General features: G+C 40.8%; 2 protein-coding genes and 1 long non-coding RNA gene across 8 annotated transcripts in view; 2 read left to right on the top strand and 1 right to left on the bottom strand.

Annotated features, from left to right (window-relative positions):
* Positions 1-8,328, top strand: part of LOC125453671 (uncharacterized) — a 15,924-nt gene extending 7,596 nt beyond the window's left edge. The window contains exons 2-3 of one of the 2 annotated variants that reach the window (XM_048533524.2): positions 7,766-7,841; positions 7,937-8,328. In XM_048533524.2, coding sequence (XP_048389481.2) covers positions 7,766-7,812 — 47 coding nt within the window. In that variant the 3' untranslated portion in view covers positions 7,813-7,841; positions 7,937-8,328. Of the gene's footprint in view, positions 1-7,765; positions 7,847-7,936 lie in introns of both variants that reach the window. The other variant, XM_048533523.2, reaches the window with a different exon arrangement.
* On the bottom strand, positions 4,771-23,500 carry LOC125453674 (uncharacterized). Of its 2 annotated transcripts, none has more exons than XR_007247811.1 (3): positions 23,291-23,500; positions 7,217-7,328; positions 4,771-5,772 (listed from the first exon to the last, which is right to left on the bottom strand). It is a non-coding gene; the product is annotated as an uncharacterized LOC125453674 (long non-coding RNA). The 2 variants fall into 2 exon arrangements; XR_007247812.2 differs by having other exon boundaries at positions 23,360-23,498.
* tpp2 (tripeptidyl peptidase 2) overlaps positions 22,505-23,500 on the top strand; it is a 110,417-nt gene continuing 109,421 nt past the window's right edge. For 2 of the 4 annotated variants that reach the window (XM_048533526.2, XM_048533525.2), the window contains exon 1: positions 22,508-22,997. In XM_048533526.2, the coding sequence (XP_048389483.1) occupies positions 22,836-22,997 (162 nt within the window). In that variant the 5' untranslated portion in view covers positions 22,508-22,835. Of the gene's footprint in view, positions 22,998-23,500 lie in introns of all 4 variants that reach the window. The other 2 variants (XM_048533528.2, XM_048533527.2) reach the window with 2 other exon arrangements.

Here is a 23,500-nt window from a genome sequence, read left to right as displayed (position 1 = left end):
TATAAGATAAAAATTAGTTGTGTTTTTACTGTATTATCTTAATTTAAATTGTTGCTTTGGATAGCCTGTTTAACATAGATTTTGACCACTGGATATGCTTACTGTCAGAACTTGGGAACAGAAGATCTAGAAGCAGGACTAGACAATTCAGCCCCTCAAGCCTGCTGCACCATTCAGCACAGTCATCGTTGATCTCATTTTAATCTCAACACCACTTTCCTGCCTACTCATCATAACCCTTCAACCCATTACTCATTAAGAATCTATCTGTCTCCACAAGCTACCTTTAATTTGGTTACTTTTTAAGAAATTTCACAATCAAGTATTGAAACAATGATTTAAACTTTATTGCATGTGGCAATCAAAATACCTTCTCATATAAGTAAATTAAGCCTCAACTTGACAATTGCTTGATTAATAATGGAATTTAGTGATGATTCCAACCGACAGTGTCTATCTTTTTTAACATCATCCAGACCAGGTAAGGATGGTAGTTTCTTTCCCTAAAGGACATTAGTGAAAGAGATGGGTTTTCCCCCAACAATTGACAATGGGTTCATAGTCAACATTAGATTCTTAATTCCAGATACTTTATTGAATTCAAATTCAACCATCTGCCGTGACAGGGTTTGAACCTGGGTCTCTGGAGTGTTGTCTGGGTCTCTGTATTAACAATCCAGTAATAATCCCATTGGGCCATTGCCTCCCCTTTGATGTTTAGGATCCGTGCACTGTTGTTCTTTGAAGTTCTGCTGTTGAACAGTTCTGGTGTTTAATTCTTAAACAGTTTCTCTTCTTTCAGGTCTCTGGTCTGATATCATTGATAATTTCTTAGATTCTTGCATCCAAAATATTGCAAGTCTGCAGCTTGCCATCTTATTAGGAGTAGTTTCTTTGTCCCTCATTAGATTTGGCACTGACTGTCTGTTTGAAGACACAGCTTTCCTGCAGTTAACTCCTTAAATTCTTCTGCAGGGGATGCCACAGGTTAAGGTAGCCATTTAATAAGCAGTTGTTAAAACAATTTTGTTCATGTAGCTTCGACTCCTTCCCCAGACATGGTTAATTATTTTCAATTCCAGTATGTTTGTCCTTGTCCCTTTCAATCTATGAACCATTATCAGAGTTCTGAACTTTATAATATCATACCTCCTTAAATTTACTCAGTGTCCCAGCATCCACTGTACTCTGGGGGAGTGAATTCCACAGATTCACGACTCTTTGAGAGAAGTAATTCCTCCTTAGCACATTTTAAAATCAGCTTCCTTTAGCTTAAATTCTAGATTGCCCCACATGGGGAAATGTCTGCTCTGCATCTACTTTGTCATTCCCCTTTTGTATTCTCGTATACCTGAAGTAGGTCTCCTTTCATTTTTATAAACTCCAGGGAGTTTACTTAAACTGCTCATTCCATCTTCATAAGACAAACCTCAGGAATCAATCTAGACTCTAACATTTAGTCCATCAGGACATTGGCACTTGTCAGTTCACAGCTCCAGCACTTTACTCAGTACCACTTCGCTAGGTAATTACAAATTCCACGACTTCCTACTTCCCTTAAAATTCCTGATTTATAGCTGCTTCAGGGATGTTACTTGTGTCCTCTGTAGTAAAGACTGATGCAAAAGACTGTTAAATTCATCTGCCATTTCATTATTTTCCATTGTTAATTCTTCAGTCTGAGTTTTATATTTCTTGCTAGTTTTCTCTTGTACTTTAATTTTCCTTTTTTTGTTAATTATTTAGGTTGTTCAATACTTTTCTTATATTCTGTCTAATCTTTTGATCAGCCACTTGTCTTTTCATAATTACGTACTTTTCTTTCGTTCAGTATTATCTCTAAGATTTTTAATTAACCACAGATGATAGGTCTTTCCCTAGGAATTTTTCTTAGTCATAGAATGTATTCTCTATATTCTGAAATATCCCCTTAAATGTCTGTTCCTACTTCTCTGTTGATCTATTCTTTAGCATAATTTTCCAATTCACTTCAGCGAGTTCTGTTTTCCTACCTTCAAGGCTGCTGTATTTAAAAAAGAATTGGACCAACTTAATCTTTCTCAAACTGAAGGTAAAATTTAAACATATGTTCGCTGCAACCTAAGAGCATCTTCACTCTGAAATCATTAATCAATCTGATTTAATCAATTTCATTGAACCCTCTGTGATCTAGTATAATCTGTTCTCTGGCTGGCTCCAGAATATTATGTTTTAGGAAACTATCCTGAAATTATTGTATGAACTCCTCATCTAGGCCACCTTCGATCTTATAATCTTTCTAGTTAATATGTAGATTCAAATCTCCCATAATGTTAATTTGATTTCATACTTCTGAAATAAATTTCTTGATTCTGTTTTAAATGTTTATGAAGAGTTTGAATCTTCCCAATCTTGTGAAAACATCAGCAAAATATATTTTATCATTTTTCTTTCAATTGAAACAAAATAGAGGGTTTGCAGCAGTTAGCCTTCTTCCCGATAATAAAATGTGAGGCTGGATGAACACAGCAGGCCAAGCAGCATCTCAGGAGCACAAAAGCTGACGTTTCGGGCCTAGACCCTTCATCAGAGAGCCTTCTTCCCGAGGCAGTTTTCAACTTCTCCAGTTTCAAAAGTGGTAAATTGTGGGATTTTTAATTTTTGTTTTAAAAGTGTTATACAAGTTCTTTTTAAGGCATCAATACTTTTACCTGCCTGTCTTGCTGGCTCATTTATAATACTTAAAGTATTTAAAATACTTTATTAAACTTTGCAGCTTACAGCTATTGCTTCATTCCCGACTTCAGCAATGTCTGTTTCGTGCCTCTAGTTTCTCTCATCCCAGCTTTCCAGTTATTACTGTGCTATCATGATTTCTGCCTTCTTTTCCTTAGTGTGTTTACTTTATAATCTTAACTCCCCAATTTCAGTTTACACCTCAAAATGGTTCTGAAATTTTCTAAGCTATGACTTTGTTTAGTCCCTACTGGCTTTTTCTACTAGTTTTTCTCTGGTTCTTGCTGCTTCAGGCCTCAGTCACAGAGATGTTTATCATCTCCACAGCCTGTGCTGACTTATTTAAATAATTTTCTTTCATTTTGAGATGTCTTTCTTGCCTGCTGCTTTATTAAAGACGTGTTCCATAAAAGTCAACCTCACCACTCTGCAATATTTTCTGTGCTGATCCTCTTCAGACTTTACATGGATTTTTTATCCTATTGGTTGATTCAAGTCTTAAACAACATTTGCACCATTGGCACCATGTTACGTTAATGCTAATAATCACTCATAAGAGATTGATTAATTCTTTGATTTAGTTTATTTGAGACAATAAAGCACATTGAAAATTAAGAGACAGATAAAGAGCATTGGCAGAGTTGCAACCTGCTGCAGTGCAGCACATGAACATCTTAAAGATGAAGTCTTTTAATGACAAGATACACATAAAACAGGAGACTCCATTGGACTTCTAAAGCCGCTAGATGGAAAGGTAATAATTTGAGGACTAATTTATTTCAAGACTAGGCAGATAGCCTTGTATACGTTGTAACTTGCATTTGTTATGTATTCAGTGATCTGACTCGAAGCACTGGAGTGTTGCTCTGCTTTAATCAGCAACTGCACTCTCAACAGCTTCATCCCATGATGTATTTTGTTTATAAACAATGCTGACAATTTAACGTAGTGCTGAATGAGTGCCGCATTGTTAGTGGTGCTGTCTTTCAGGTGAGATGTTAAGCTGAAGCTTGTCTGTTGTCTCAGTGAAGGTAAAGGAAAGGTTCTTGAAGTAAAAGAACATTTTGAAAATGCTAAGCAGATAAAGCAACTGTTGCAAAAATGGAAAAAAACTGATAAATTTTCAAATTAATAACTTTTTATAGCAGTGGGATTAGAGTGTAAGAATAAAGAAGTCTTTATATAATCATGTAGATCATGTTAAGACCGCACCTGGAGTATTGTATAAAATTTTGACCTCCTTATCAAAGGAATAGTATACTTTCCTGAGAGGGACTGCAGTAATGATTCATCAGACAGATTCTGGGGATTAAGAGATTTTGTCAAAGGAGAAATAAGTAGACTCCATACTTATTCTATACAGTTCAGAAGAGTAAAAAGTGATCTCATTGAAAAATGAAATTCTTAAAAGCTTGAAAGGTAGTCATTGGGAAGATGTTCCTCTGCTGGACGTCCAGGAATGATGGATCACAATCTCAGTGTAAAGAGTTGGACATTTAGGACAGAAAAAGACTTATCCAAAGACTTTCAAATCCCTGGAATTCTCTACCCATGATGACTGTGGGTGCTTAGTGTTTGAGGATATTCAAATAAGAGATCAGTATGGCAATGGTCCAAAGTGTCAGGCAGGCCTGTGGAAATCTTATTGTGAATGGGTGAATGTGCTCCTGACACAGGTTTGTGTTTATGTTGACAGTCTTTTGGAAACCAGCTCACTAGAAGCACACAGATTCCTCTTTGGGGCACAGCTCATTGATGGAGGACTATTTCATTTTATTCTGCTGCATTAAATGAAAAATTTTTATTACGTTCATTATGCTGATACTGTGATCAGTAAGAAAATGGAGAGACAACCAGGTGACTGCTATCAGAGATAATGGGAACTGCAGATGCTGGAGAATCCAAGATAATAAAATGTGAGCCTGGATGAACACAGCAGGCCAAGCAGCATCTCAGGAGCACAAAAGCTGACGTTTCGGGCCTAGACCCTTCATCAGAGGTCTGTTGAAGGGTCTAGGCCCGAAACGTCAGCTTTTGTGCTCCTGAGATGCTGCTTGGCCTGCTGTGTTCATCCAGCCTCACATTTTGTTGTCCAGGTGACTGCTATGGCCCGCTATGATAATGTTGGTGGCCATTCCTTGGGGTATCTGGGCATTGAGCACCTCGGCCTGCCTGAGTGTCTTCTGTAATGATGCAGAGGCACCCTCTTTGACCTGATCTGCTGGAGATTACAAGGTCACTACTAAAGGAAAGGTGGAAGGGCAAGGAATCTCAGTGTCCGGAGATGAATTCTCTTTGGACAACTGCCTGATGCACTCTTCCTTTCACGTGCCCTATCTTGCTTCCCATCTCCTCTGGTACAGGGACACATGGAGGGAGATTGTGGTGTCTCATCCTAGTGTCTTGTCACTGATACTATCCAGTGATGAAATGTAGATCCAGGTGTTTATCTGGCAGCTGCTGGATGATCCCCTGTATTGAGGCAGCCAGGTGCTTGCATGTTAGAGTAATGACAGTAAAAAAAACTTGGACGGTATACTCCATCTTCTGCTGTAGACCACTGATGGTCCCAAGCATTTCTGCCTGATGTTATCCTGCCACCCATTTGCAGCCAAAGGATGCCAATTATGGCTGAGAGTAGAGGCTCACCGGCTTCATAGGGCTAACAGGATCTTCCGTTAACTGCGGAAGTGATGCAGGGACCAACTGTACTACTTCCAGATTTGCTGTCGACACCAAATTGGGTGGAAACCTAAGTTATGAGGAAGGTGCAGTTGGCTTCAAGCGAACTTGCTGTACTTCCCAAACTCCCAACATTAAAGAAATATTCTGTTTTTCTGCAAAAATATATGACCTAACATTTTGAGATAGTAGGAACTGCCGATGCTGGAGATAACAAGGTGTAGAGTTGGATGAACACAGGAAGCCAGGCAGCATCAGAGGAGCAGGAAAGCTGATATTTCGGGTCTGGACTTTTCTTCATCGTTTTCTTCTGCCACATTCTAGCCCGTTCACTCAGCTTATCCAAGTCCTCTTCAAGCCTCCTTGTGTAGTCACCTAGAAGATCGAGAAACTTTCAGTAACTTCTTCAACAAACACACACCAAGTAACTTTAGTTTCTTCATCGCTTCCTTACTGTCTTCTTCCTGACTCTTCTGTTTTTAGAACCTTACTCCCTCTGTACCCATGTCATGGTAACAATGTGAACTGTAACCTCAGTTATTCACTCTCCTCCCTAATAGTAGCCTCAGTTGCTGTTTGACATCCTTGACCCTGGCATCATGGATGATGTGGAAGTATCATTGTAGGACTGGGGTGGACAAGGTCAGACATCACATAACACCAGGCTATAGTGCAGAAGGTTTATTTGAAATCTCAAGCTTTTGGAGCACTGCTGCTTTGTCACAGCACTTCACTTGACGAAGCAGTGGCACTCCGAAAGCTTGTGATTTCAAATAAACCTATTGAACTATAATCTAGTGGCGTGTGAGGAGTCACATTTACAGAGGTAGAAATGAAGGTATGAATATCAAACAACCACCCACAAGTCTGAATTGAGTCCTTCTTGATACGGGAAATCTTGTCGTCCCATGAAGAGAAGGATTGAGTATAATGGCAGTGGGTGTGTCAGAAACTTACAAGTATGCATAACCACACCACGTCCTGATCTCTTACCTGTACGTGATTATTTTCCTATGTGACATACTGCCGCACAGGAACAGTTAGACTGAATGATGCCCCTGTCAGTGTCTGCTTGCTCTGGGCAAACTGTGCCACTTAGCTTTGCGGAATGCAAATAATTGTTCAACACCTTCCTGAGTTGGAGTTGGATTCTTCTGTCCATGAGCATTGAGCTGTGCTATGACCTCAGTCCAGGTTGCCTTTGTCTGATTGCAAAACCTCCTGCTCCAGTCCTTGGGCAAGAGAACCTCCCTTCATTACTCTGAACCAGAGCTTCTAACAAGGCATTGCTGAACCCTGGGCTTTGTTTTTCTCCCGTGAAAGATCTTTGGAACTGTGTGGGAATGACTGACACAGCCTTCACTGATGCTACAGTCATATACTGAATAAAGGACTGTCTGGTGCTTTTTAATATGGTATTGCAATCTTTGACCCTAAAATTTTGTAACCGGGATGAAAGCTTCCTGCCTGTCTTTATGCCATAAGTTCAGCTCAGTAGTTTGAGCAAATATAACAGGCACAAAGATGTGAAGCAGCAATCACAAACACAGACAGCAGACGCCGTAATGGAAGATTCTGCCCCGTGTCACCAGTATTGCTCCTTTCTCAGCATAGTTCAGCGCTGGCATTCATATTTTAAGATGTTAACTCTGTGGGCACAGTGACTCCATCAGGGAAAAAAAAATTGTTTGAATGGCTATGGTAGAATTTGAATGCAGTAATAATCTGGAATGAAGAGTCTAACGATGACTGTGACCATTGTGGTAAAAACTCGTCTGGTTCGTTAATGTCCTTTAGGGAAAGAAACTGTTACCCTTACCTGGTCTGGCTAACATGTGACTCGAAACCCACAGGAAAGTGATTGACTCTCAACTGCCCTCTGGACAATTAGGGATGGGCAAAAAATGCTGCCTAGCCAGTGTTGCCCACACCTGTGGATGAATAAACAAAAGATCAATTTGATACTTAATTCTTTTCTGAATTTCGAAAGTGTGCATTGTAAATTCATTTCTTATCTCTCTGAAAGAGTACTTTTGGGATAAGGAAGAGTAATGAGCATATGCACACACTAATATTGTATCCTTAAGCCTTGCAAGGAAGATGTAGGATAACATCTATGGGTTGAGCTAAATGAAGAAATCTCAGTTTAACATCTCATCAAAATATGGTTTAGTACTTACTTGTGTTTGGTTTGCATCTTAACGTTGCTTTGAACCATTTAATACTATGTAGAATAAAATGAAACTGCTGGTGTTGGTAATGCTAACAAAGGCTAAAGATTAATTTGAATTGAATACAACTTGTTGACAGACATGAGTTGCATGATGGTCTTGAAATAATAACTTATCTGATTTCTTTTCTGTTTTAGTCTATTACCAGTGTGAGAGTCCATTATTGTCACACACAGTACACTAGGACAGAGGGAGTAAGAGAACCTATGATGGGTAATGTATGTGGAATTTTACTTAAATAAGCACTTATTCCTTGCCGAAGTGAAAAATTAATAACAGGAAGCATTTTTTTTTCTTTTGACTTTCAGTTGCATCAGCAGGATTTCGTAAAATTTGCAATCACAAGGCATCAATGAAGCAAATGACTATCTTATTGCCTGCTGAAATGATTCTGTTACATTACATGTAACATTTCACTTGCTTAAATAAACATCAGAATGGCAAAGTGAAAAGACCTGATCTCCATGCAGTTAATCTCCCTCCAAATGATTTTGTTTATTATGAATGGAAGTTCTTGAAGGGCTATCTGTGAACTTTTCTTAATAAATAACAGACTAATAGGCTTGCATATGGGGCAGAATTTTACATTCTTCCACCAACAAGCTTGAAGGCAAGGGGTTTTGTTAAAGCGAGTTTGCAGCCTACCTCCTCTGCAGTTATGGGAGAAGTGGAGGTGCTATCAGGTGGTCTGTCCACCAGTGAGTCAGTCAAGGTTCCTAAGTAAACAATTAATGCAGGGATTGTGCTGGCGGGGAAGGAGGCACTTAACAATGGCCAAACCAACAGCTATGATCTGTGAGCTCACGGCAGGCACAAGTCGATCTCTCTTCTTTGGAACACAGAGTCCATGTGAGGGCTCACCCCAATAACCTCTCCACCTTCTACTTCTCCATAGGCCTCTGAAACCTTAGTGCCAAAGTCTTCTCAGATCGTGGCACCTGGTAAGACTGCTGACCACAGAACCATTTCCTGTTACAACACCACATGCCTCTATCTGAAAGTGTTGAAGAGCTACCACTAGATGTCTGAACCATGTCTGAGGAATGACAGTGTTCACTCTTAATTTCTCTCCACAGATGTTACCAAACCTGCTGAGCGTTTCCAGCAATTTCTGTTTTTGTTTCTGATTTCCAGCAGTTCTTTTGGTGTTTATCTGAACCAATGACATCCTAATCCAGAAGTGCAGATGTCCTGCCTGCAGCCTTTATATTGACAAATGGGCCAGGCTAGGACACACTCCAGCCCACCTCAGCCTTATAGCCAAGATGGGGAATCTGACATCTCACATAATTTAGCCTGTAGTTTTGAGCAAGACAAGAGATTAAATTCAATTGGAAGGGAAATCTTCACTCATTTAATCTAACATGCATTTCCAGCTGTGAATTCAGCCAGAATATTTTAGTATTGTTGATAAAAGAAATGCTTTTTCAAAGCTTTTCAGTTTGTACTTAACAAGATATTTTCAGAATGTCAGTGTGATAGCGAGCAACATTTTTTCTTGATTGAGAGTGCTGCTTGATTGGCAGGTGTAAAATGATTGGTAGAAGCATCAACATGAGCATTGGTTTGTTAATAAATGACAGTTAACCACCAAACTTGTTTAAATTGAAGCCAGGCAGTGAGGGCATGGTCCTGAGGATGATTCAGAGAATGGCCAGTGTCTATTTTGTAAAGTTGAAATAGATAGTCTCCGCCTGTGATTCTCTGTCTGCAAACACAGGGCCTTATGTATTAATGTATACCATTTTGAATATGTTGAAATGTGCCACGCTGTAAGCCAATCTGCCAGTCATTGGTTGTCAGCATAATTCTTACCAAATGTTGTCGAATTATGGAATTATAGCTAATGTCACTGTTTTGAGATTTGCATGCATCAGCTGTTTGGGTAAATACAAACAGAAACTAGAAGTATGAGGAGGCCATTCAGCCCTTCAAGCTGCTTCACCATTCAGTCTGATCATGCCTGAACATCCAATTCGGTGCCCTGCTCTGGCTTTCCATAACTGATGATCCCTTCAGCCCAAAGAACTATATCTAACTTCTGCTTGTAAATATTCACTGTTTGGACTTCAATCACTTTCTGTGGTGAATAAATTTCTTCTCATCTTAATCCTAAATGGCCAACTCCAGGTTCTGGACACTTTGGTAATCGGAAACACCCTTCCTCTGTTTATTCTGTCTGGTCCTGCTTGAGTTTTATAAGTTTCTGTGAGATCCCCTGTCTTCTAAACTCCAGTGAACAGGGTCCTAATGAATTCAGTCTCTTTTTGCATGTCAGTCCTGCCAAGAATCAGTCTGTTAAATCTTTATTATACTCCCTGAGTTGCCAAAACATTGCAAAACTGCACGTAACACTGCAGGTGCCTCACCAAGTCCTGTGCGATTGCAATAAGCTCCTGAATGATGGATGATATATTTATTGCCACATATATCTTGAAGATACAGTAAACAGTGTTTTGTCACCCAATCCAGCACCATTTTGAGTTACAAAAAGAAATTACTTAAATAAGAGATAGTAGGAACTGCCGATGCTGGAGAATCTGAGATAATGCCTGGTCTCAGCAGTGTAGAGGTTACTGCCCCATTCTGCAACTGCACCTCCCTTGTCCACAGGTTTGATGGTGAGGTTAGGATTGGAGTGGAGGGAGCAGAGGGCTGCATGTTCTGCGGGGGAGACGTTGGAGTGGGTGAAAGGGGTGGAGAGGTTCAGGCGATCGATGTCTCGACGACAGTTAGAGATGAAGAGGTCGAGGGAGGGTAGGAGGCATTTGGGTGGTGTCCAAGAGGAGGGGGTGTGTTGGAGGCGGGAGAAGGGGTCAGTAGAGGGAGGGTTAGGCTCAAGATTAAAGAAATAAGCGCGGAGGTGGAAGACTTCACAAGCTTCAAAATCTCCCCTCCCCCGACCATAACCCAAAACCAGCCCAGCTAGTCCCCGCTTCCCTAACCATTCCTCCCACCTCAAGCCCCACCCCCACCTCCTACCCACTAATCTCATCCCGCCTCCTTGATCTGTCCATCCTCCCTGGACTGACCTATCCCTCCCTAACTCCCCACCTACATTCACCTTCACTGGCTCTAACCCCACCTCTTTGACCTGTCTGTCTCCTTTCACCCTATCTTCTCCTTTATCCATCTTCTAGCCGCCTCCCTCTGTCTCCCTATTCATTTCAGAATCCTCTTCCCCCCCCCCATTTCTGAAAAAGGGTCTTAACCAGAAACGTCTAGCTTTCCTGCACCTCTGATGCTGCTTGGCCTGCTGTGTTCATCCAGCTTCACACCATTTTACTTAAATAAGAGTTCATCAGTTCAAATTGAGTCTCAAGAACTGCTCCAGGGCTTCTACATGGAGTTCCACTCCAGGAACAGCAATGATGATGCCAGTGCCCTAGGAGACCCTGGGTCTACTGCCATCTGACATCACCAAGAGTCCAGGCACCAGGTCTGTAGCTGCCAGGAATCCCCACATGGGGCACCATCACCACCAAGAGCTCCCTTGTACTCTTACTATGAACGTCTTCGTACCTTCACCATCTGCTCCATTGCAGGCTTACTTCCAGTGACTGAGCCTGTGACTCTGCTGTTGGTGCTACCTTATAGCCTTAGTTACAGCTTGATTCATGACTGAAGATTCACTTATGGCTGAGGTATGTTTCAGAAGTGATGATATTGTAAAAAGGTAGTATGTGAATAGTACGACACTGACGGACCCTCTGGTTCTCATCAACTGCCCCTTGGAACAGCAATTGGATTTAGTGAAGGAGTAAAGGGAAGTGAAAAACACTGGGATGGTGATGGGAATGGAGGACGGTAAGTGACAGTAGCAAAAGGGGCCTGGGAAAAACATAGGATGAAGTCGCTGAGGGTCACTTTTAAATAGAACCTGACTTAAAATGCAATTTGGAGCTAATGATGGTTCTCTTATTTTCATGTGATTGAACATTTGCTGCACAAACTGGAAATTAAGCAAAATGCCACAGAGAGTGTATGTTGGAATGAGTCAGAGCATCAACAAACTAATTTCCAGGTTTGGTGAACAGTATGATTGATGAGAGTTTTGACGTCTTTAAAATGCAGAGCAGGCACAACAGCGAAAGTTATATCTGTGTAGAATCACCTATGGTGCAGCAAAACAATAGCAAAGACAGAAGTCATTCTAAAATCTTGTAGTAATATTGAAATATTCTTCAGTCAGGAGCTAGATGGTAGCAGAAGCTGAATGCTAGGTCAACAGGACAGTCACTGACTGCAGCTAACAGTAACAGAGATGTGACAACGTTTCAGTATCTGAGCAGGCCAGCAGAAAAGTGTAATCTGGCTGTCCAGAGGATTCCAGTAATTTGTGAAAAATACAGCACTCCCTGAAAAAATCACAAAGCTTACATAGGAGGTGAATGGATAATAGCTGTTTAAAAATCAGTCCCCTCATCTTTGGAGCTAAAATGAACCCACTGTTTGAGCTAGGAGAATATAAATAATGGAAGAGATAATTTTTAAATTGGGGAAGCAAGGTCTGTGGATTATAGTAAATGGCTAAAGATAGAGGTGATCAATAAGGAGTTTCTTAGGGAGTTACATGTTCAGGAACCATTCTGTGTAGTATTCATCAACACACAAACAAATTACTGATGAAAATCACAGAAAGCAGATGTTTAAACCAAAAATAGAGAAATTGAAAATGATATAAGGATTGAACAAAATCAGAAATTTCTCTTAAGATCTCACCTTATTCTAGCTCATAGATTACTTACAGTTGCTATAAAGGCCAACGTACTATTTGCCCTCCGCCACCTGCATGCTTACTTTCAGTGACTGGTGTATAAGAACACCCATGTCTTGTCGCACCTCCCCTTTTCCACATTTCTCACATTTATCTCTTACCTCACATTTATGCACATTATATTTACCTGCTGTGCATTTGGTCAATCATTCAACTTGCCCAAATCATATTGACACATCTCTGCATCCTCCTCACAGCTCATCCTTCCATAGAGCTTTGGTCATCCAAAAGCTTGGAGATATTACATTTGTTGCTGCCTTCTCCATCAGTAACATTATGTATTTGTTATGAAGTGGAGGTTGAGACCACTCAGGTAACTAAAACCAAACAGCCAGAGAAGCTCACTTCACTTCATAAGGAAGTGTGAAAATTGGTATAATCTGCCTCCTACCCTCCTCAAACTGTTACAAAGGAGAGGTTAAATGAAATGAACTCCTGATAGTCACTCTATAATCCACAAGTAACAAATTATTTATTTAACGGTGAAAAAGTTAACAGAATACTAACAAACTAAACATTTCCCCTTTAACTACTAATTATTCCCAAGTAAAACAACATTCTATTGGTATGCTGTTCCAATAGATATGAATACCACTTACATAAACCAAATTAATTTTAAAAAATTAAAGCTTATTCTCTTGAAATTGCAACCATGTTAAGTGTTCTGGAATGTTCTTTGCCTTCTCGTCTGTCCTCATGTCAGGAATGCCTTCCACGGTTGAATTCTTTGTCGAGAATAAAAGCAAATGAGTGCTGAAGGATCTTTATTTAGATGGTGTATATTCTAAAAGCGTAGAAACTTCAGTGAGAGCCAGTGATTTTTCTTTCCTTTAGAGCTGATGGCTATTGAGAGCTGCTTTCACACCAATTTTCAAATGCCCTCTTCTTGTATACCTTTAATGGCCTATTAATTTCTTAGAATAGGAGTGGTCCGAGGTTGTCAAAATCATCAGATTTAAATGTAATTGGGTTTTGGTATGTAGGGCCTGGTTGAAATCAATTGGCAAAATTCAAAAACCTATTGCCACGGTAAAAATGCTGTTTTGCATGCTGACAATATATTTTTTTTGCTACAGTGTTTCAGTTTCAAGAATGCTCTGTGCATGTGCTGCTGCCTACAGACATTTTTCTAATCTCCAAGCCTAGAAAAACACACTTTTTAAAGGGACCACAGACTAGTCCCCCTATCATTCTACAATTAAATTCTAACATCCTGCCTTCCAATCCACAATTACTATCCCAAATTTGCAACATATTGTAACATACTGAATTGCTGAGGCCCAAGCACTGATCTCTGTACTATCCTACTAGTCACTGCCTGACCCTTCTAAGAAGACCCATTTATTCCCAGTTTTCTTTTAATCTCGTGCCAACCAGCTCTCAATTCATGTCAGTACACCAGCCTAAATCTCATGAACTTTAATTTTCCACACTAATCTCTTAGGTGGGACCTTATCAAAAGGCTGTAAGTCCAAGTAAATCATACGCAGTGCCTCCCTATTATCAACTGTCCTCAAAAAAACAACAGTACATTTATCATGTAAGTGCAAACAGCGTAAAGGATGTGTTGTTTGATATCTCTCAACCTTTGGTATCTATAGGACCTTTATTATTTTATTTTTATTCTCAGTTCTGGTTGAAACTGTGAGCTGTGAATTGACAGTGACCTTTGGCTGTGAGCAGCAACTTATTTTTTTCTTAGAGAAAGAAAGAACAGGCAAACTGATGTTTGTGATGGGACCTGGCCTGATGATATTTCTGGCAGGTTGATTATTGTTCAAAGAACACTGTAGTTGATTCAGCTCCAGAGATGCGTTATGCACAAAAGCTGGCACAAGTCTGGATGTTAAAAAGGGCCATCACAGAGGGGCCAATGCTGACCTTTCAAACAGAATATTGAAAAAAAACAGAAACCAAAATTTGGTCTGTCTTTTTAGACAGAAAGGCCATAATTGTGAAAGCTGCCGTGAAGCATTTTGGTTGCTCTCTAGTTATCTTCCTGTTATCACCTTATTGTAAGTGCAGAAGATAGAACCCCAGCTTTACAAAATACATGAATATTATACAGAACCTACAGGATGCTGTTTGTATTGACTAGTGTCTTCAGAAATTAAGCAAAATCCAATGTCATCGACCTGTGATACTGCATGTCATTGAAGCTACATAAGTGAACTGACCATTTACATTTCTTTTATTCTTTTCTTTCAATTTATCCTTTACCTGTATCTGTCAATGTATGAGTGGGACTATGTTCAAAGAAGACTGGTGTTGTAGTGGTCCATGATACAAGTTGACAAGATGGCTGTCTGTGGCTTTTTAGCTTACACAAGATAGCCAAAAGGGGTTGGCAGTTACACATAGCAGATGTTTGCAGCCAGACTTTGGTCTCCACACAGAGTTACTTAAAAATATTAATAAAGGGCATTTTTGAAAGGCCTAGTTAAGCCAAGTTTGTCATTTAGTAAAAAGTAGAGGGAAAGGTATGATCCCACACTAATCTCGACTCTGCGTAATTGTCATTACATAGTGAACATCTCAATATGAACATGATGAAATGCAATCCACAAACATCCATACAGAGATTTAGTTGCAGATTATGAGCAGTCAACTGTGGACAGCATAAAGAGACCTCCTCAATAGCAAAGAGATGGAGCAACAAATGGTGTGAATGGACAATATCTAAGAGAGCAAAAGATAAAAATTTGTAGATTAAGTGCAGATTCTTAACATTGAAAGATTAGGAGAAGAGTGACAGAGAGACAGATTACAAAATACAGAGTGAAGATGAGGTTATATCCCCGAATTATTTGTGGAACCTATGTAAATTTTGTTTAATGATATGGTAAAGCTGTAAAGTGATTGAATTTTGCTCTCATCAGTGGAATTCAAATTAATACTTTAATTAGTAATGGAAAGTGTTTCGAGCAGAAACAGTAAAAAGGTAATTCAAGAACTAAACTCCGTTTTAAAACTGACTTATAAGAATAGTGGGGATTGTAATTGAAACTGCAATTCAGAAGGACTGTTTGTTTGATCTCTCAGGCTGAGGTGAGAGAGGGGCTGTTGCCAATTTGTTAGCCATGTCACAGAATTGTAGACATATTAGATTAATTTTATTTTCATAACTTTGTCACTGTTGGTAGAAATTACTTTCTTTCCCAATCTTCTGTATGAAAGTTAGTAGGGAATTTGGAAGAGTTCATGGTCATACAAGTAAGTATTTAGGCTATTGGCAAATAATGTGGTTCAGCTGGTAAATGTCTGAGAAGGAGTATAACTGTCAGAACCATTGTGGCATCTCAAAGAGAGATGGTGGAGATATCTGGTAAATATCATGAGATTATTGGAGGACCTAGGGCTGTCCATAGAGTTGTCCACCATTGATCATATGTTTACAGGATTGGATGTATAGATTAGGGAGATGTGGGTAACAATGAGATTGATGTTGCAAATAATTATTGTAACATGAAAGGTATTAACGTGTATTTATCTGGGGAAAGTCATAGCATCACTGACCTCTCCTCTGATCTAAGCTGTATTTAAGAGGACAACTGGGCCTCATGTGAAAGCCAGAGTCCAAGCAGTCTCTGGCCTCTCCCATACGTGTTGTAAAAGAACTCTGAATAAAGATCACTTGTCTTGCTGAATGTAGAACTCAAGACTGCTGTTTGATATTTCTCCCTACAACAATTGGATTTCAATTAGAGACATTAATTAGATTACTTTGTCTAGTTTTGATTTGCTAAAGTTACAGTATTAATAATAAATTGTTAATTTTTGTTCAAGTATAAATTTGATGTCTGGTATAGATTATTCATGAAGTCTGTTTCAGAACTATTGGGGTCAATTTTAAGGGTCATTGCAGGTATTAATTTTACTATGTTGCGAATTTAGGGGTACGAAGGCTGATTTGATTTGGCTTGCTGTCACCATGTCATAACAAAAGTCTACATGCTTTGCACCACATTGGCACTGAAATTGATATACTACATTATTCAATTGTATGCTAGGCCATTTTTTGTTTAGTGTCATAGCATCATCTTGAAAATGGTGAACAAAACTCATGTTGCTACTGCATACCTGCTGATCAGTTTATCTGAGATATATGAGACACATTTTACAAACAAAAGTGGCCTTAAGAATATTCATGAATTTCCATGATAAACAGTGAGAAATGATCTGATTAGAGTCACAGAGCTGTACAGCATGGAAACAGACCCTTCAGTCCAGTCTGTCTATGCCAACCAAATATCTTAAATTAAGCTAGTCCCATTTGCTGGCATTTGGCCCATATCCCCCTAAACCCTTCCTATTCATATACCTATCCAGATGCCTTTTAAATGTTGTAATTGTACCAGCCTTCACCACTTCCTCTGGCAGTTCATACCATACACGCACCACCCTCTGCGTGAAAACGTTGCTCCTTGGGTCACTTTTAAAGCTTTCCCCTCTCACCTTAAACCTATGCCCTGTAGTTTTGGACTCCTCCACCCTGGGAAAAAGACCATGTTGTCTATTTACCCTATCCATGTCCCTCATGATTTCATAAACTTCTGCAAGGTCATTCCAAGTCTTGTCATTATTTTGCAGGATGGCATTGATATGCCCTATTTCAGCATCAGAATTGCATGGTTAGGAACACACAGACTCTATTTATGATTTTACTAATAAAGCCATTCCTACAATGCATAGAATTGTGGAGATCTCTTGTGTGAACTAGTGAAGGTAGGTTTACATTAGGCAGTAGAGAGAACAAGCAATATCTCTAGAACATGTCCATCATGGGCCTCCTGCAGTGCCACAATGATGCCACCCGAAGGTTGCAGGAACAGCAACTCAATTTCCGCCTGGGAACCCTGCAGCCTAATGGTATCAATGTGGACTTCACCAGTTTCAAAATCTCCCCTTCCCCAACTGCATCCCAAAACCAGCCCAGTTCGTCCCCTCCCTCCACTGCACCACACAACCAGCCCAGCTCTTCCCCTCCACCCACTGCATCCCAAAACCAGTCCAGCCTGTCTCTGCCTCCCTAACCTGTTCTTCCTCTCACCCATCCCTTCCTCCCACCCCAAGCCGCACCCCCATCTACCTACTAACCTCATCCCACCTCCTTGACCTTTCTGTCTTCCCTGGACTGACCTTTCCCCTCCCTCCCTCCCCACCTATCTTCTTTTCTCTCCATCTTCGGTCTGCCTCCCCCTCCCTATTTATTCCAGAACCCTCACCCCATCCCCCTCTCTGATGAAGGGTCTAGGCCCGAAACGTCAGCTTTTGTGCTCCTGAGATGCTGCTTGGCCTGCTGTGTTCATCCAGCCTCACATTTTATTATCTTGGATTCTCCAGCATCTGCAGTTCCTATTATCTCTGATATCTCTAGAACAGAGCTCTTTTAACTCCTCTCAATTTGAATGCAGGCTGGAGCCATATCAGCCATCAAAAATATACAAGGGATAAGAGTTTAAGTGTTATTCAATCAAAGGCACAGATCTCATGGAACTTCACAGAGTTGTTAATGAGAACTGTAGTCAGGTGGCAACACCATCTATTTGGGCGTACAAAATAGGAACAAATTACTGCAGATACCGGAATCTATACTGGAATAAAATGCTGGAAATCGTAGTCGATCAGGCAGCATCTATACAGAGAAAACAAGCTAACACTGCAGGTCGAAACGACTCTTCATCTTTTAACACTCAAGCCGCAGTTGCTGAGTTTGTACATTAATTGAAACATATAAAATAATCAGAGGGTTAGATAGGGTGGATGGGGAGAGCCTTTTTCCTAGGATGGTGACGGCGAGCACGAGGGGACATAGCTTTAAATTGAGGGGGAAAAGATATCGGACAGATGTCAGAGTTAGTTTCTTTACTCAGAGAGTAGTAAGGGAATGGAACGCTTTGCCTGCAACGGTAGTAGATTCGCCACCTTTAGGGACATTTAAGTCATCATTGGATAAGCATATCGACGTACATGGAATAGTGTAGGTTAGATGGGCTTGAGATCGGTATGACAGGTCGGCACAACATCGAGGGCCGAAGGGCCTGTACTGTGCTGTAATGTTCTATGTTCTATTTAATTAATTCTAATTTTGACAATCCTAGCAGGTCTGGTACACTGGTATAGTGTTGCAGTACAAATGGTACATTCAGTTACAAACTGGCAGTTTCAAATGACCTCATGGACACAACATTTATATTGGTACGCAGTCCTGTAGGTCCTTATAAATGGGTCAAATATTTGCTCAAAACTGATTTTAGCAATTGCCCAACTATGTGACCAATTCATGTTATATATAACCAGTCATAGATAACGTCAGGCATAAAGGGACATCACTTCTGTGCACCTTGGTCAGTTCACATCCATACAGTGAGGACAAGGCACCTTTCTTTGATGTCATAGTTAGATCATTGGATGGCTTTGATGCACTCTTTGACAACATGAGGTTTGTACAGTGAGTAAGTAGTTCGGGTCCTCTTTACGAGGTTGTTGGTGGGATGTTACTTGTATCCTCTACAGTGAAGACTGATGCAAAGTACATGTTCAATTTGTGGCCAGATAACTGTTCTAGTTCTGGCCTATATCTGAAACCAGATTGGGCATCCTTTGAGCATCCAGGCCTGATAGGACCTAGTTTGGTAGCTAGTCGTAGTTTAGATAAGGATTGTGACAAAGATTTAAAGTTGCAACTGATACAGTAATCAATGTAAGAATTGGGAATTTTATTGTGACAGAGCAGTGTCACAGACAATATTAACGAAATGCCTCCTTTTATGTCTTTAGTGTACTTTGTAAATAAAATTGTGTTGAATGGCAAGTCGACTTACTCTTTCATTTGTCACACAAGATAGTACCCAAGCAAAATATTTTTGCATAAAACCTGTCCAAAGTATAGACAACAGGAGCATTGAGTTTATTTATGACCTGGCTATAGAATAGTCAACTGATTTGATTCTATTGGTAGCTGTAAAAATGACGCAGTATTACATCTGAAAAATGATGCTCAACTTACTGTCAGTTCTCTTCATTACTGCAGTGTTTATATTCAGGATAAATTCAAACTGGAACTGGATTCCATGGTACAAAGCACACAGCAACATTCACAATAATTGGTGCCACTCCAATGTTTTTGATTTGAAGAGAGATGTACATGCTTAGATCCAAGACGAATGAATTATTCCAAAAAGATGTACATACTCCCACCCTGGAGGAGCTTAATCTCAAGTGTCCAGCACAGTACATTTTTCCCAAGCTTGATGAAAGAATGGACATGTCCATACATCATTCCCTAGAGTCACAGGAACTGACATTTACTCCACCAACAAAGGAGCAGCACCCTAAAAGCTTGTGACTCCAAATAGATCTGTTGGACTATAACCTGGCGCCGTGCGACTTGAGACGCCAATGTTCAGAGCACTTTTTGGTAGATACTGACTTTTTTCCTTCAGATTATCACTCAGATAGCCAGGATATATTCCAACAGCATTTAGATCATACTGGAGAGAATATCAGGTTATCTCTACATTGTAAATTAGATTGCAGTTCTCCACAAAAGCAAACATCAGCATGACCAACTTTCATCAATTCATGGACAGCAGCAAGAAACATAACTTAAATAACTTCTTCAGGTTTATTCTTCAAAACAGCATTAGAACTAATCCCACCAATTAGGAAATATACAAACAATGATTAAACCCGAAATTAAAGATAGTCTCAGTTTATTCAACTTATTTTTAAATTACTGTATAGTTTACTTTTGCAATGGAAGTATCTGCTGTAAAATGTACACCACAACGGAATATCAAACATGTGGCAGAAAGATCACCAACATATCTTTCACTCTCTTGAAAATCACTTTATTGTCCAGAAGGTGTGGTCTTCAATGTTATGATCCTTTCAAACCCACCATGTTTGAAGTCGATGCATCCCAGAAATACCTCAGGCCATGTCTATCAGGAAGACAAACAGGAGGCTGGAAGAACACAACAAGCCAGGCAGATTTTGGAAGAAAAGAGTCAACGTTTTGGGTATTACCCTCTTCAGGACTGGACGTAGGGGTATACAGAGCTGCAGATAAAGGAAGGAGTGGAAGTGGAATGGTGCTATAAATGGACACTGGTAGTAGGCATGACCTGGTTGGTTGATGGGAGGGATGAATCTGGTTGGTGGCTGGAAGAGAGGAGGTGGGGCTGGAAGGGTTATTTGAAATTGGAGAACACAATGTTGAGACCTCTGAGCTGTGGGGTGCCTAGGTGGAAGATAAGGTGTTGTTCCTCAAATCTGTGTTCCGAGTTGCTGTGACACTGGAGGAAGCCAAGGACAGACATGTTGGAGGGGAAGTGAGTGAGGAGTTGAAATGGACAGTGACCGAGAGGTTAAGTTGGCCATTATGTGCCAGGTGCAGATGCTCGGTGAAATGGTCACCTAGTCTACATTTGGTTTCATTGATGTAGAGAAGACCATATCAGGAGGACCAGTTGCAATAGACTAGGTTGGAGATGCAGGTGCAGCTCTGTCTCACCTGCAAGGACTGTTTAGGGCCCTGGATGGAGGTGAGGGAGGTGGTGTGTGGGCAAGTGTTGCAGATTGAAATTGGTGGGTACAATGTTGTAGGTACCACAGAGATATAGCTGCAAGGTAATCAGGGCTGAGAACTAAACTTCGAAGGATTCCTATTGAAAGGGCAGGCAGAGGGGCTGGGGTTGTTTTGTATATAAGAAATGAAATTAAATTTGAAAGCAAGTAGTGATACAGGGTCAGAAGGTATAGAATCTGTGTGGGTAGATTTGAGGAACCACAAAGAATAAAAGACCTTGATGGGAGTTATGTAAAGGCTGCCCAGCGGTAGTCAGAATGTGTGGAATAAAAATAAATCAAAGGCTAGGAAAGGCATGTAAGAAAGGCACAATTATATTAATCATGGGGGCACTTCAATATGCAGTTGGACTGGGAAATCAGGCTGGTAGCAGATCCCAAGGAAAGGAATTCATGTCTACAAGATGGGTTTTTCGGAGCAGCTTGTGGTAAAGCCCACTAGGGGACAGACAATACTGGATTTGGTGATGTGATATGAGACCGACTTGATTTCTTTTCTTTGTCCAATTAGTGAATGTACCAAATGTAAACTGTTGCTTCTCAATAAACTGTGTGCAGTTCTGGTTGCTCTGCTATAGGAAGGATATTATTAAATTGGAGAGGGTTCAGAAAAGATTTACCAGGAGGTTGCCAGGAATGGAAAGCTTTGAGTTATGTCTATTAGGACATTCAGGACCTGCTCCTCTGCAATATAGACATTTTTCAAGATATTGCTATTTATTTCCCCACATTCTCTATCTTCTATACCCTTCTCTACAGTAAACACTGATACAAAATACTTGTTCAGTATCTCCCCCATCTTGTGATTATACACATAGGTGGCCTTGCTGATCTTTAAAGGGCCTTATTCTCTCCCTAGTTACCCTTTTGTTCTTAAAGGATTCTCCTTAAACCTGTTTGCCAAAGCTATCTCATGCCTGCTTTCTGCCCTCATAATTTCCCTCTTAAGTATACTCCTACTGCTTTTATACTCTTCTAGTGATTCACTCTGTCTATGCTGGCTATACCTGATGTATGGGCTGGGACTTTCTTCACTGCAGCATAAGAGGTTGAGAGGTGACCTTGTAGAAGTTTATAAAATAATGAGAGATCTAGGTGGAGTTAATGGGACACGAGTTGACTTTTCCCTAGGATTGGGGATTTCTAGACTAGGGGACACATTTTTAAGGTGAGGGGAGAAAGATTTCTAAAAAAAAACATTTTTTTACACAGATAGGGATTTGCATGTGGAATAAACTTCCTGGAGAAGTGGTGAATACGGGTACAATTACAATGTTTAAAGGACATTTGGATAAGTACTGAAATAAGAAAGGTTTGGAGGGAAATGGGCTGAGAGCAGGCAAGGTGGGCTTAGTTTAGGATTGTGTATGGCAATGGACTGGCTGGGCGGAAGGGTCTGTTTCCATGCTGTGAGACTCTATGACTCCAGTGACCTTTCTTAAACGGCCAACCTTTCCATGCCAAACACTCGCAGATAAGACCAAACATTTGCAGTTCTGCGGAAGACTCGCTGAGCCCTTTGCCAGTAGTTTCAGTGCCAAACATTGACTCCCCTTCTGTTTACTGTAACGTTTCAGACAGTGACATGATGCTTTATTTTGTTGCAATAACATGATTGCAGGTTTCTATTTGAAACAAGCCAGTGTGTGTGTGTGTGTGTGTGTGTTTGGGGGGTGGTGTAAGTTGTCCATGCCCTGGTCTGGGTGACCTTGCCAGCAGGCTGTGTGTGTGTGTGTGTGTGTGGGTGAGCCGTGCTGATCCCTGCACGAGCTGGGGCTCGGGCTCGGGCTCAGTCTGTGGGAGCCGCAGCTCCGGGCGGCGGGGCTGAGGGAGCCGATATGGCTCTGCATGCGGACGGTGCCTTCCCTTACCAAGGCCTCCTCCCCAAGAAAGAGACGGGCGCCGCGTCTTTCCTGTCCCGTTACCCGGACTATGACGGCCGGGGGGTACTGATCGCCGTCTTGGACACCGGGGTGGACCCGGGGGCGCAGGGGCTGCAGGTAAGGAGCGAGCGCTAGGCCCCGCCAAGCCTCGGCCTCTCGTAGTCAGCGGGGCCGCGGAGACTGACACCTTATTTCCCCATCGCCGCCAACCTTTGTTAAATACAAACCTCGTTCCTTATCCATGTGAGAGTGAACCGAAACGGCACGGGAATACTGTCTACGTTTGTCTGTAAATTACTGAGCGGGTCGGTGTTTTGTTTTTATTCAGACTAATTTGACATTTCTCCTCCCACCACTAACATCACAGGATTATTAACGAAAATAGAAATTGCTGGAAAAGCTGAGCTCACCTGCAGTTTCCGTGTTTGTTTCTGATTTCCGCAGTTCTTTCGGTTTTTTTTAAAAACAGGATTACTAACCTCTGCACCAGTTTGCACTCCTTTTGACATTATTTCCCCCTCAGTGAGCATGGGAGAGCCCGGGGTCGAGTGTGTGGGGCATTTGCTTCTGGTTGTCATTCAAGACCGAGAGCAATTTGGATTTATTGTCATTGAGTGAAA

This window comes from Stegostoma tigrinum, chromosome 6 (assembly GCF_030684315.1).
Source record: "Stegostoma tigrinum isolate sSteTig4 chromosome 6, sSteTig4.hap1, whole genome shotgun sequence".
Lineage (NCBI taxonomy): Eukaryota > Metazoa > Chordata > Chondrichthyes > Orectolobiformes > Stegostomatidae > Stegostoma > Stegostoma tigrinum.
Note: the sequence above shows the minus strand (reverse complement) of the source record. Positions and strands in the feature narration are given on the sequence as shown.